The 14,658-nt window shown below is 40.8% G+C and overlaps 1 protein-coding gene across 2 annotated transcripts in view; it reads right to left on the bottom strand.

The window, feature by feature from the left end:
• The window catches only part of CHD2 (chromodomain helicase DNA binding protein 2), a 116,153-nt gene that overhangs the window by 70,434 nt on the left and 31,061 nt on the right, over window positions 1–14,658 (bottom strand). For both annotated transcript variants that reach the window (XM_080809522.1, XM_080809523.1), the window contains exons 6-13: window positions 11,029–11,136; window positions 8,926–9,066; window positions 7,363–7,496; window positions 5,285–5,510; window positions 3,747–3,847; window positions 2,662–2,706; window positions 2,313–2,491; window positions 265–389 (exon numbers count right to left, since the gene is read on the bottom strand). In XM_080809522.1, the coding sequence (XP_080665648.1) occupies window positions 265–389; window positions 2,313–2,491; window positions 2,662–2,706; window positions 3,747–3,847; window positions 5,285–5,510; window positions 7,363–7,496; window positions 8,926–9,066; window positions 11,029–11,136 (1,059 nt within the window). The remainder of the gene's footprint in view (window positions 1–264; window positions 390–2,312; window positions 2,492–2,661; window positions 2,707–3,746; window positions 3,848–5,284; window positions 5,511–7,362; window positions 7,497–8,925; window positions 9,067–11,028; window positions 11,137–14,658) is intronic.

The following is a 14,658-nucleotide window of genomic DNA, read 5'->3' as shown; positions in this document are numbered from 1 at the left end:
TGTTGGGAAATAGAAAACAGCCCATTTGGCATGGAATCAGGAATAGATGTATGGCAAAAGGCCATCTACCCTCAAATAACTAATTAACCAAGTACTCTTTACTTAAGATTAAAATGATATTACACACACATATAAACTCCTAGAAGAGCCTTCCCTCATATACTTTTTCCGTTTCTGTAATACACAACAGAAAAAAATAATTATTTGCACTTAACAATAAAGAAGCCAGAAACTGTAAAGAAAATTTCATATTTTTCTACCTACTTGCACCAGGAATGAGCGAGCCAGTTGAGGCCTTCTAGCTGATAATCACGGAGCTCCAGATTCTCCCCTCCTAAATATGCCGGCTGTTTCTTTAAAGCCACGAATCGTGGTCTCTGCTTCAAGGCCTGAAAAACCAAAATTAAAGCCCTGGTCTGAAGAAGACTTTCTTGCTGTTCCTATGTTAAAATGCTAGCCGTGATTTATGCACTCTGAACCACAGCACAAAAGTTTAAATTCCACATCTGCGTCACGAACCCCACCCAGCCCAGCCCAGCCCACCACCTTTCACTGTAGTCTGTATTCCCAAAGCCTGAAGCATCCCAAATAGTTCTTGGTTGGCCTGCTCCTGGTCCTGCAGTCTGTGAACATTACATAGCACTTGTGTTATAATGTCTCTACCTTACAGCAGGCAGTGAGTGCCGTACTATCATCTTTATGTTATCTCGTTTAAACTGTACGACACCTCTGGGAAAGTCTGCACACACTAAACCCAGCAGAACTTTACCGTGATAGCATTTGCAAATTCTGAAATGCAGCCTCCATCTAGCTGGGACCCCCAGGTATGTGAGTTTGGTTTTCTTAATGAAAGGGTGTGAAGGATCGGGTGGTCTATCTAGTAGGGCCATGTCTCTATGGTTTGACGAAATACGGATTCCATGGCTAAATCCATTTGGGAAACAACGCAATAAAAGTTACATAAATTTCATGACTCGTGACTTTTCCAAGTCTAAAATGCTTGTGCATATTGTGAATTTACAGGGAAAATTCATTTAGAAATGCTTCCCAAAGTTCGTTGGCCACAAAGTCTTTTTTCAGGGACTATTTCCCTTGAAGATTAGGGTTCTGCGGAATTAGCACCCTACTATGTGAAGTATCACCCTAAAAGTCCGTTTGATAAGGTAGTCACGGATCATCTCAGCTCTCCTCTGTGAGCAGCCCACGGTAAACAAATCTGACTCTTCGCGCTGAGCCACCAAACACAGCATCCACTTCTGTCAAGTCTCCCCATCGTGCTTCTGCCATCTGATCCTTCCATCCCTCCATAACCTCCCTTGTCCTCACACTGTTCTTCCCTCAGGGACTTGTATGGCATGTTCCTGGCTGGACCTTCTGGCTTTTTAAGAACCACCTCCAGAGTCTCCTGCACACTGCTGTGAGACGGGGCTAAATACACCTTCCATCCTGCTGCTCTTCTCACATCAGAACCCACAGGGTAAAGCCCAAAATACCCTTCACAGTATTCAAGGTGCCTATTCAAGCACCTTCAAGGAACTCGGACCCAAATGCACTCGCTGACGTCACTTTCCTCTCTTCCCACTCAAAGAACAGCTTTCTCCTGCATCCTTCGCGGGAGGGCAATAAACCAGGCCTCTCTTTGTCTCCCAGGCACTAACCCCTTCTCCAAGGACCAGGGCAGTTCAATACAACCTCCTCTTTAACTCTTTCAAACCTCCTCAAGGACTACCGGAGCTCAGTGACTTCTACCTCTGTGCTTCTCAGACCACAAATTCTTTACTATACTCATTGCCCCCTCAGTCATATACTGCGTTTCACAGACGGAGGCTTGGTGCCATGAACTGGATGTCAACTTCCCAGAGACAGAGCCACGTCTACACAGACTTTTGTTACAGAGGCACACCACTTTACATGGGCAGTGGATTCCGATGAAGGGAAAGGATCTGAACAATCAATCTAGCAACTGAAAAAGCCTATATATTTGGGCTCTAACTTAGAATTCAGAGCCTCTCCCCCTTCCTGTCACTTCTCTTTAAAGGACTTAAATTCTTTCAAATATTCTGCACACTGTCTCTAATTAGACATACCCGGGTCTATGAATTTTAAGAATAAAGAGATCAGCAGAGCCATCATACAACTCATGCTATCCCTTTGTTTTAATATTTAATTTTGATGCAAGGTTAATTCATCTTCTTTCACTTCAAAATGGGAATTATCATTTACTTTTGTAGTATTTCTCTCCTCCCAATATCTATGTGACCAACCCTATCAATACCTCTTTCCCCTGGAAAAACAAAAGCCAGCAATCACACCTTGCATTCTCTTGTCGGGATGGTTTTTGAGTTGTTCCGACTATGGAAGCTGTCAATGCAGCTCTGGAACTTCTTGCCAATCAAGGCTTCATCTTCCCAGCTGCACTCTGAATAGGGCAATCCCATCCACTTGCACAGATATTCAGGTTCATTTGAAGGTGCCGGCTTCCGACTATGAGCTATTTTACATATAAAAAATTGTAGATTAGCATCTGTCATTAAAGGAAGGGAAGTGACAATTCTGTTTTACATGTAACCATTGAAACGCCACATGGCAAAACTGTGGATACTCTGCAAAACACGAACTGCTCTTAAATGCTAACATTTATTAACCAGAGCTTTTGCTTACCTGGAAAATCTGTCTGACCCAGTGTAGATTTGCTTGTCTTCACAGCTAAACAAATGGAAAAGAAAATAGAAAAATTATCACTATAACCAAGAAAAGAGTGACATTTTAGGACCTACAAGTAAGAATACAAATATATTCTACAACATTGTATCACAAAAGGAAGGAAGGAAGGAAGGGAGGGGGGAAAGGAGGAGGGAGAAGGGGAAACAGTCCTGTGCTCACAGCCCTGTGGATCTATTACCCCATTCCTTTGTTCCTTCTTTACAACAAAACTCCCTAGAAGACTTGTTCCTACTCACTGTCCACCTCATTGTCTCTTGAAGCCACCCCAATCAGGCCCGTATTCCCACAACTCCACCGATCCAATTCACTAGCACCACACAGGGGCCAAACTCAAGGATCCCGTCTTGGTCCTCACCACATTCGGCTAGCAGCCTTTCCTCCTTCCCAACCCCCATGTATCACTTGGCTTCCAGGATATACTCCCACAGCCACCGTCCAATCTCACTGACTCTTCTTTGTCTCCTGTGGCTTCTTCCTGACTTCCAGAATGTGGAATGTTCTCAGACTTCCTATTCTCACTATGTATACCATTTCTGATAATCTCAGTATATCTTAGGCTTTAAATACTATCTATGCAGTGATAAATTCCCAAATTTAAATCTCTAGCACAGACTAAGAGATCTCAACTCCAGGTTCACATATGCTACAGCTTTCACAATACTTCCCACTCAGACAACTAAGAAGTATAGCAAACTTAGAAATATCAAACCAAGTTCTTGATTTCCATTCTAAAAATCAGCTCTTCCAGGTCTTAACCTTTCATTTCAGTAAATAGTACCTGTATTCTCCTATTTGCTTGGGTCAAAAATCATGGCATCATACTTGACACCTTTTTCTCTCATCCCCCACATCCAAATATACCAGCAAATCTTGTTAACTTTTCCTTCAAAATAAATCTAGGTATCTATACACTGTCAAAAAGTAAACCCACAAAACGCATTTTTTAATTTACATTACCCCAAAACCAAAAGCCATTATTCGTGGAGCTCAAACACTGCTGAAACAAGTTTCCATGTGCTCACCAATTACTCTTTCAACTATCTGATACTGTTTGTTCAACTCTGAGGCCAGCTCTTGTTGGCAGTTAAAATATTCCACATCTTCAGGAGAGACTTTTCCTAACCTAGACAGAAGACAGAAAAAATACATCCTAGTTAGCTTTGGGAGACCTAAAAAAATAAATAAATTTTTAAAATTAAAAAAAAAAAAAATATTTGGGAGACCTATACACATCTCTCAAAGTCAAAAAGAGGAAAAGAAACTGAGTCTCTACTTTCATCTGTCCCTTTAGCAATTCCTTTACTAGTAATTAGGCCAGATATTTCATAAAAAACATACTTTTAGAAAACCTTAGACTCTGGGGCGCCTAGGTGATTCAGTTGGTTAAGCATCTGCCCTTGGCTCGAGTCATGATCCCAGGGTCCTGGGATCAAGCCCCATGTCAGGCTCCCTGCTCAGCGGGGGAGGCTGCTTCTTTCCCTCTCCCTCTGCCTACCACTCTGCGTACTTGTGCTCTGTCAAATAAATCAAATCTTTAAAAAAAAAAAAAAAAAAAAAAGGAAAACCTTACACTCACAGGACACACCAGTTGTTCATTTTTTATGAAGACCTAAAAATAACCTAAAATAACTTAAAAAATAACCTAAAATAACTTTGTGTGACAAATTCATATATCTAAAAAGAACAGGCAATAAAACTGCTCTCCAGATTTAAAAGGAAATGTGCCTGTTTTTCATGTAGGTATGTACTTTAAGAATGATTCGATGTAGCTTTTATGGAAAACCAGTTATTCCGGACACCAAAATTCTATAGAAGGATGACAGGAGCAACCTGAAATGAAATACTACTGTACTTCTGAGGATTTTAAATTTCTAACCACTTTACAACCTGACCCCATTACACTGACAGGTGTGTCTTCAGGGTTCAACCTGATGATTAGTTTAGGTTTGTGGCTGCTACTGCCCCCACCTATTTCTCATATGCAACTCGGCCACATTCAAAGTTGTAAGAAAACTAACCACACAACAGTCTATCACAGCTTCAGAAGTTATGTGTTTCCGTCTCACCATTTCTGCAAACTGTATAAAACTAAGAATAGTATTAAGTGCACCAGAACCCAGACAGTCCTAGAATAGGAGCTCCTGACATGTAAGCTACCCCAGAAAACACAGGAAGTAACAAGGTGCTTAGGCACTCTGGCTGCCAGAGTTCCAATCCTGGGTCCCCCTAGAAAAGCTGCACTGTGCCTCACTCTTCCTACCTATAAAATGTGCTACGTACAACAGAGAGAATCTCATGGGCTTATTGTGAGGATTCAAAATACTGCATGTGCAAAAATGCTCCATAAACTACTTATTAATTAAATCTACAAACTTGGTGGCCTATATAGGAAGTACAGAGTGTCTTCAGGTCACAATTTTATAAACTGGAATTACAGCTGGCTCAGTGCTCAGATATCAAGGCAAAATTCAAGTTCCTAGACAGCTGTGTGCTCCACGCGTTACTGAAAAGCCTTCCCTTCCCTCAACGCTGCAAATATACCACTGCTTCAAAAATGTACCATTGCTTGATTTCATCCTCTTTCTTCTTGAAGTTCTCTAATTTTTTTAGGCCCTTCACTTTCTGCTGCTGTAAGGATTCTTCGCTCTCCCATGTGCTGTGGATGTAAGACCAACCCTTCCACTTGATGAGGTACTGGACTTCGCCTTCATCCTTTTCAGTGTCAAAGTCACCACTAGGGTCTCCATTAGCTTCGATCGCATATACAGTAGTAGAAGCTCCAGTGGCTACAAAAGGATTTGGGTAAACTTTAAAAAGTGCATTAAACCAGACATTGAAAGCTTCTCAAGCACATATCCTTTTCTGGATGAAACACCAAAGTCCTCTGACTTAAAAACATGCAGAAATTCACAAACAATACAGGATGGACAAGATCTGTTATTTCAAATATTTTCAAAGCCCAAACCTAATTTCTATACTTTAAAATATTTTCCAGGGGTGCCTGGGTGGCTCAGGTCATGATCTCAGGGTCCTAGGATCGAGGCCTGCAGAGGGCTCTCTGCTCAGCAGGGAGCCTGCTTCCCCCCTTCTCTCTCTGCCTGCCTCTCTGCCTACTTGTGATCTCTGTCAAATAAATAAATAATCTTTAAAAAAAATAAAATAAAAAGTATTTTCCAGAATTTGCCGGTGAAGTTAAAGAAATCCTTTTGTCCAAACACAATTATAATGGAAGAGAAGCATCCTTTTGGTTTGGTCCCTCCTGACTCATAAAACAAGTCTATCTCCCCAGAAATACTAAGAAAATAAAAATTCCCACCACCACCCAATGCCAATTACCAACCCATCCAAAGTTCTCTGTTTACTCTCTTAACTTCAAGTGAGGCTGGATGAAAAAAAAAAGACAAAGAAAAAAGAATGAGGTGATAATTTGATATCTGCTATATGGAAGGTTACCTCAAAGAAACTGAGTTAGGAGATACCTCAAATCAGATATAAAAAAAAATCTCTGCTATCATCCACAAATGTATTTAGCCAGTTTGATACATTTTACAAGGAGGTTCAGAAACATCTAATTAAAGGTAAATTTGTTTAATGTTTGTAAGCAAGAATCTCTGCTACATCACTGCTTTTTAAGAGATTAACACATCTTTACCATCTTAATTTTTAAGTCTCAAAGGCATATTGCAATGAACCATGAGACTGGCTCAAAAAAACTCCCACAGTTCATGCAAACTGTACTACTAGGTATTTACCCAAAGGATACAAAAACACTGATTCAAAGAGACCTAAGCACCCCAGTGTTTATAGCAGCACTATCAGCAACAGCCGAATTATGGAAGGAGTCCAAACATCCACTGATAAATGAGTGGATAAAGAAGATGGAATATTACTCAGCCATAAAAAAGAATGGTATCTTGCTGTTTGCAACACTAGGAATGGAACTAGAGTATTATGCTTAGTAAAATAAGTCAGAGACAAATACCATGTAACTCCATTCGTGTGGAGTTCAAGAAATAAAACAGATAAACATGGAGGAAAACAGAGATGCAAACCAGAAAACAGATTCTTAATTGTAGAGAACAAGTTGATGGTTACCAGAATGGAGGCAGGGTGGGCGGGGATGGGTGAAACAGCTGATGGTGACTAAGGAGTGCACTTGTGATGTGCACCAGGTAATGTGTGGAAGTGTTGAATCATATGAAACTAGTATTACACTGTATGTTAACTAATTTAAAATTTAAATAAAAACTTGAAAAAGCAAAAAAAAAAAAAAAGGGGGGGGGGGGAGAAAGAAAGAAAGAAAAATCTCCACCCTTCACAACCAATATGAGCACAGACTGAAAATCAGAGCTGAAATACAGAAGATCTGGGCCTCACTGAGCATATATAGGAAGTAATTTGGGGACACCTGGGTGGCTCAGTCAGTTAAGCATCTGCCTTCAGCTCAGGTCATGATCCCAGCATCCTAAGATCGAGACCCACATTGGGCTCCTTGCTCAGCAGGGAGTCTGCTTCTCCCTCTGCCTGCTGCTCCCCCTGCTTGTGCGCATGCATGCTCTCTCTCTTCTCTCTGACAAATAAAATCTTAAAAAAAAAAAAAAAAGAAACAGTAGTAATTTATTTCCCAAAGACACATACCTCCTTTCTTTCCCAGCCTTGAGTCTAAGACCTTTTCAATAGTTTCACTATTATCCTGCTGCTCATCGGCTCCTTCTCCAGTCATCTCAATGAGGTCGTCGGAGTCGGTCTCAAAGTCATCGTCTTCCTTGTAACTGCATGAGGAATAATGCTGAATACATGAGAAACTGCCTTTTCAGACTTTAACACCAGCAAATAATAATATCATTAAAGAACCATATACCCGTTTGGATCCAACATGTTGTTTTAAGATCAGCCACAGTTAAAGTGGGCTCAAAGTTCTTTTTCGTCCTACTTAAGTAATGCATGTTCACCGAGAACTGCAAGAAGGTTTACTCACAGTTTAAAATAAAAACAGACTACATTTGCAGTGATCTGTGTAAGCGAGATACAGGAGGACACAGCTATGTTTTCGTTTTTTGTGTTTTTTTAAGATTTTTTATTTATTTATTTGACAGACAGAGTTCACAAGTAGGCAGACAAGCAGGCAGAGAGTGAGGAGGAAGCAGGCTCCCTGCTTAGCAGAGAGCCCGATGTGGGGCTCGATCCCAGGACACTGAGATCATGACCTGAGCCGAAGGCAGAGGGTTTAACCCACTGAGCCACCCAGGCACCCCAATGCTTTCGTTTTGTGATATGAGATCATGACTATATAAACAAGGGAACAACTACAAAGAAAATGTATAATAAATGAAAAAACAGTTACTGTTTCATTAAGCAAAAAGAAAGCTGTATTTCTAAGACTGAACACTTGAACCCTATATTTTGTCTCCTGATGATATTTGAAGAAGATGAAATGTGAGTATTCTCAAACTGTTGAAAACTTCAACTAACATACTTCCTGGTAATATTAAAACGTAACCTCCCACCATATAGAGGCAATAAATGGTCTGGGAGTTCCACAAGAGAAAAACACGCTCTTGAATGTGTAACAGCTAGACGAGGACAAGGTGCTGAACTATACGGTAGCATACTCGGCACCTAGTCCTAGCTGTGGAGTCATTAACTGGACACACAGCCAGGTTAGTATCTCCAGGACTTAGCTTCACCACCTTTAAGTAGACCAGAAGAAACCTGTGTATCCTCCGGAAGAAAATGAAATGCCCTTGACTCCTATAAAATAAAACACTGATGTTGGCATGTATCCCTTCCTCTTTTATTTCCTGTTAGTGCTTCATACCCTATCAGTAAACTTAATAAAACTATTATACCCGAATATGTAATCTGATCCTCAGGATAATCTAACTGAAGGAGCAATTTAGAACTGAGAATACAATCCAAACATCTTTCCTGAGAAAGGAAGGTATGAAATGAAGGCATCAACCTGAAGCAGTTTTCTTTCCAGGAACGAAGGCCTGGAATGAGCCGCTCTTCCTTCCCCATTCCCACTGGCCCACATCATTCCTTCTACAAGAACACGTGCCACATCTTTGAGCACAGCCTCTGGGCACGGGTCATTACTTCTGCCTATCAGATGCAACATCCTGCCCTTACCACGACCGAATTCTAGCCAACTACACCATCACCCTCACGCGAGTGAAAGACTTCTGGGGCATCACCCACCTAACATTTTTAGCTGCTCTGCGACGAGTCTGCCTTTTAGGAGCTTCGTCATCTTCATCGTCGTCATCGGAAGAATCCTGCCTTTTTCTCTTTCCACGCTGAGCCTTCGGCTGCTTTTTAACACGAGGTTTGGGCACTGTTCTGAAATGAGAAGAGGAAAAAATAGCAACGTTTTCACTCTATCCCTTGGTGTCTGCTTCAAATCTTTATAATTTCCCAGAGCAGCAGTCCACACACAGGATTAACCTGGGGAGTGTCAGCCACGTACATTCCTGGGTCCCATTTGCTGAGATTCTAATTGACTGGAAATCTGTGTTTTCAACACAAAAGTGATTCTAATGCTGAGAATCCTCAATCACATAAAGAGACACAGTGGATTCCCAGGCAATGGTTCTCCACTGTTCCTCAGGACTACCGGACATGCAACCTGTTGCTGATGGTACCTCTTTGGCGGGCAATTTGAAAATATCAAACGCACAAACGTTAACAATTTTACTTCTAGGAATTGCTCTTACAGATACACACAGATACAGGTGTAATAAGGTATTCACCGTAGGACTGTTTGCTATAACAAAAAATTAAGAAAATGCTAAATCTTCATCAGCTGGGAATCTGTTCCTGAACCAAATACTAGGTAGCCAGCACCCACCCCCAAAAAAACACCAAAACGTTTCCATGTTTTGATAGGAAAGATTCCCAAGAGAAGGAAAGAAAAGCGCAGAACAAGACACATGAAATGCTGTCTATACAGAAGGAGCAAAGGACAGAAATCGCTCCACGTGAATTTTTGTTACATGCGCACAACGTACACCCAGAAGACGACCTGAGAGCGTGCGCACCCTGCCGCAAACCAGCCGAACAGGCTGCGGAGACAGCCCCGTGCGTGACTCCCAGCAACAACCAGGACAGAAAGCCACAGCCTGGGCACTCGGAAGGAAATCCCTAAATACGCTACCCATGATAAAAAGGCAAAAGGAGAAAGGGGGAGATGGAAACCCACAATCCTGCCTGTCTCTCTTTTATCTTCCATAACCAATGCCACGCAGACCGATGATCAGGGTCAGTAAATAACAGGTAAACTCTAGAAGAGAAAGCTGAGGTGGCACTTAAACCTGGACAAAAGGATCCCAAACGCAGAAGTGAATTTCCCTGCTGGGGTGGGGGCAGCTGTACAACGTCCTAAGTAGGAGGCAGGCAAATGTTTTGCTGCAAATGGACAGAGCTTTCCCAGACAAGAAGCAAAATTGAGGCCCCTACCCAGGCACTGATATAACGAGGGAAAATGACTTTTCACATATTTACTGATAACACTCAGAATAATCATCACTCAGTACACTTTCTGTGATACACATCTAATGAGAAGAACAGAATTCTTTTTGAAAGGATAACATTTCATTTAACTGAGGTTCAAATTTAGTGTTCCCTACCATCAGACTATAAATGTTTATCTATAAAAGCTACACTTGGCCATACAGAAATAGGTGGTGAGTGGGAGCTGGCCCAAAGGCAAAAGCTTGTCAACCCCATCCTAAGCATTACTGTGAGGTAAATTTCCCTGCGAACTCTGTCTCCCGCCTTCCTTTCTTCAATACCAGTACCCCTGCTGCCAGACATCTGAACAAAAATTACCGAAGTTTCCTACCACCTCAGCTTACTTCCTTCTCTGCACAGTCACGTTCTCTGCTCGTGATAGATTCTAAGAACAAGGTAATAAGCTGTGAAGCATGCTTTCAACCAGCCAGTATTTTAAACTCAGGAATTACTTCTCCCAAAAAGAGCCTACACACTACTCAAATACACAGGGAGGTTTTTTTAAAAGCAGAAGACAAGTCCGCCCCTCCTAACTAGTACGCCACGGAGGAAGAAAAAGAAGCTTCGCTCTGTGAGACATACCATGCAAACACCCTGTCAAATGTAAGCGTCCCCATCATCTAATCACTTGCTAATGAGGCAGACTGGCAAGAAGTGGACACAGACTTCCAAAGCCCAGAGTCACAACATGTCGTATCCCATCAATTAAGGCTGTCGTTCTAACACCAAATCATCCACCATCTAACAAGTTAAGCGCCACCAGAAGCAGAGATGTTCAAGCAAACACTGCACCTTCTGGGGACAGGTCTTCTGGCTTTCACTTTTTTTTGCTCTGGTTCGCTCTCTGCACTGGTGCCTTGCTCCTGTTCATCTTCTGAGGGTTCCCGTTTCCATTTTTCTCTGTGATCAAAAGCAAAGCAAAATCATTTTTTTCTAAAAGAACTCAAGACTGTTTAATTTGAAGAACCTGACAAAACCAACTTCAATCGGATTCTCCAAAGGACAAAGCATGTGTATTTTAGGCATTATGGCTAAAAAAGGTTTATTCTAGCTCCATTTAAATTTTGGCTGTGTTCCTTCCTGGACTGTTTTTTCTCTGGTGACAAACATAAATGAAAATGGATACCACAGTAGTATTTTTTAAACTATTCTGGCAAAAAAAAAAAAAAAAAAAAAGCTATTAAATCTCTCATACTCTATTTTTATTTACTATCATTGAATGGATTGAAGCCATAATATATACTAGCCATAATAAATACTAGATTTTTATTTACTATCATTGAATGTATTGAAGCCATAATATACACTAGACCATAATACATACTAGAGTAGACTATCTCAAATTTTAAGATGATCAGAACTTGAAAAACTTACTAAAAGAAATTTTTGGACCACAGCCATAGTTTCTCATTCAGCAAGTGTAATAAGAGGCCTAAAAAATGTGACTCTTACCATATTTAAAGATGATGCTAATACTGGTTAAAGACTCTTTCTAGAACTACTATACTGGATATTTTAACATGTTTAGAATATTATTCTAAATAATATATCCCTAAAATTATTTTTCACAATAAACCTATCACCTACTAAATAATCTGTTCAGCTAAAGATGTAGTCTTTAATAATTATTTATTAGACACAGTAGGTGTTCCTTTGCTCCTTGAGATCTTAGAAGGCTTTAAAGAGCCATATCTTATAGGTCTCTCCTACCACCCCAGAGTTTTTGAGGTTTAAAGATCAAATGTGGGGCTTAGCTCATTTCTAGGGAAAAAGGAAGAAACATGTAATAGCCACTGGGCATGAAATATCCAGGAAAAAAAAAAAAAACAAAAAACACCCAACTCACAGGCAAGTACCTGAGATTTTACAAAACAATCACCACTGTGCCTCTGGGCCCATGACTAGGAAGTAAGATTATACTAAAGACAACTATTAGAGAATCACAAAGTCACATCAACATTCTTCATAAGAGAATAGGTCAAAGGAATAAAGGAAGCTTATTGCAAGAAGGTGGTTATCAACCGATTCCTGAGAATCTTCCTAAAAAGTCCAGGAGCCACCCTAACACCTGAGTGAGTGGAGATTCTAGAAAGCATGAAAAGCCAACAGAACACATTACTCAAGCTCCACTGGCACTGTTTGCTTCATATCCATCTCCTCTGGCACAGGTGACTGCTTCTGTGCAGGGCCACTTCTGTTCACCTTTGCACCACACTTAGCACAAAGGCAAGCAAATGGAGGGAGATGCTGCTTTGTTAAATAAAGAAATAATTAAGAATGAACCCTATCGGTCTAACAGACAGATAGGGTACTTTTTGGAAGCAGACTGCTAATTCACCATGACCTATTAATATTGCCTAATAGCCTTCCTTCTCTCGTTTAAACAAAGACCTCCTTATGTCTAGCTACATGCTGGACACCTGTCTTAATCCCCTTCCCTAGAACTAAGTACAAGAACTGTTTGCTAAGCAATCAAAGGAATAGAAGGGGACAGCCCAGAAGGGAGGAAGGAAGAGGTCTCCAGGCACTGGGAGACTGGCACATGAGGCTGTCATCTTTCTTAAACCAAGTTCAGAACAGTTTACCCCTTGGAAGGGGCTCACATAGCCAAACCAAAGTGGTTTCACAGGAAAATAGCTTGAAAGAACACAAAACAACTAAGATGTAAGGGAGAGCAGATCAGATGAGAAAGATCCACGGTCAAATATTAGTTGTAATCTACCTAATGCCACAGGAACTGAGAACCTAAATTAGGGCAGCTAAGGGGTCCACTTCTTCAACTCTGAGACTATAATGGCAGTAACCTTAATCAGTGTTGAGGCCAGAGTTTTCCAGTTAAATTGCAGGTGTATAAACTTACGGACAACTAGGAAGACTGAGCATCTTCCAGTATGAGAATGTACAATAACTGAGCAAAACAACTGGCCCAAGTGAGAACAAGGTATCTGGCATTCCATGTCAAACCTCCAGCCCCCCTTCTTTCAATCATAACCCACTGAAGACTACAGAATCAGGAAAAGACAAGCTACACGTTCTGGGAGGATCTGAACAACTGAAGGCTTTAGGCCTAAATTTGTACATGTATCTGAAACTGGCTGGATGATTTTAAAATTTGTTTTAACTTTCAAGAACAGGGGAAAAAGTAAGTAAGGATCAGTGACACTAAGTCACTTTGCATAAAGAAGAGTTGAGAAGAGTGATCAGCTAAAAAAGATTACTTCCCAACCCTGCAGATGTCAAGGGCTCTCTTAGATCATTGGTTTCTTATATATAATGCAAATTTTAGGATGATGACTCCATGACTAAGCCATACATTACAAGTCAGGCTACAATTAGGAGTTGTCTAAAATATAAGATTGTGATTGGGATGCCTGGGAGGCTCAGTCAGTTAAGCATCTGCCTTTGGCTCAGGTTGTGATCCAGGGTCCTGGGATTGAGTCCTGCATTGGGCTCCTAGCTGAGCAGGGAGTCTGCTTCTCCTACTCCCTCTGCCTGCCACTGCCCTGCTTGTGCGCGTGCTCTCTCTCTCTCTGATAAATAAATAAAATCTTTAAAAAATAAAAATAAAATACAAGATTATGATTAACAAAATTTTCACATGTCAAAGGAGACTTGAACTGCCAGATCCAGCTCTAAGAGGGCATCAGCGGGATTCCCTAAGAAGGAATCAATGAAATTTTTACCAAAATCTTGGAAACTGGGGAGAAAAATACTGAGATTTGGCCACTGAGGCTCCAAGGCAATGTAAATAGACATGAAAAAGTCAGAATGCAAGCTAAGTAGGTATAGTTCTGTTCCTTTATTAGAAAAAGGTGTTGGGCAGAATGCAGATCCTATGACACAAATCAAATCTAAACAGCTGTGAAGGAGGGAATGCACAAAATTCCTTCATAAATACAACAGGCATAAACTGTGGCCAAGAGTCCTACTAATTATCACTAAATGCTCAAAGAAGGGGGTTCCTCTCTCCTCTACTTTTAGAAGGCAGATCAGGAAAAGAAGAAAAGAGCTACTTAAACTTCATTTATTTTCAGTACATTTTCCCAGAAAAAAGGCCTTTCAGGAAGAAGTTCCAATGAAAAAGGAAAATCTGGGGCTAACAGATTCTTCTCCACTGTGTCACAAATTTGTGACAGAGTTCCACTCAAAGCACTGGGGGAAGGAAAAAAAAAAAAAAAAAACTATGATCCCAGGAGAGAAACTTCAAGTGACTTACAGTGAACACATTCTTTTTTAAATTACAGTTGGGAGAAAAGGTTCTGGAACCATTCTAGAGTGGTTTGAAGCACTGATGGGACCATGAGTCAGCAAAAATCCTATACACCTTCTCACAAATCTGGACAACATTAATAAGTACGGCATGGATAACAGTTCAGTGATCAAAACAGCAGGAGTAGGTTAAATAAATGAAAAATTTTATTG

The sequence above is a fragment of the Martes martes genome, assembly GCF_963455335.1.
Source record: "Martes martes genome assembly, chromosome: 7".
Taxonomy (NCBI): Eukaryota; Metazoa; Chordata; class Mammalia; order Carnivora; family Mustelidae; genus Martes; species Martes martes.
Note: the sequence above shows the minus strand (reverse complement) of the source record. Positions and strands in the feature narration are given on the sequence as shown.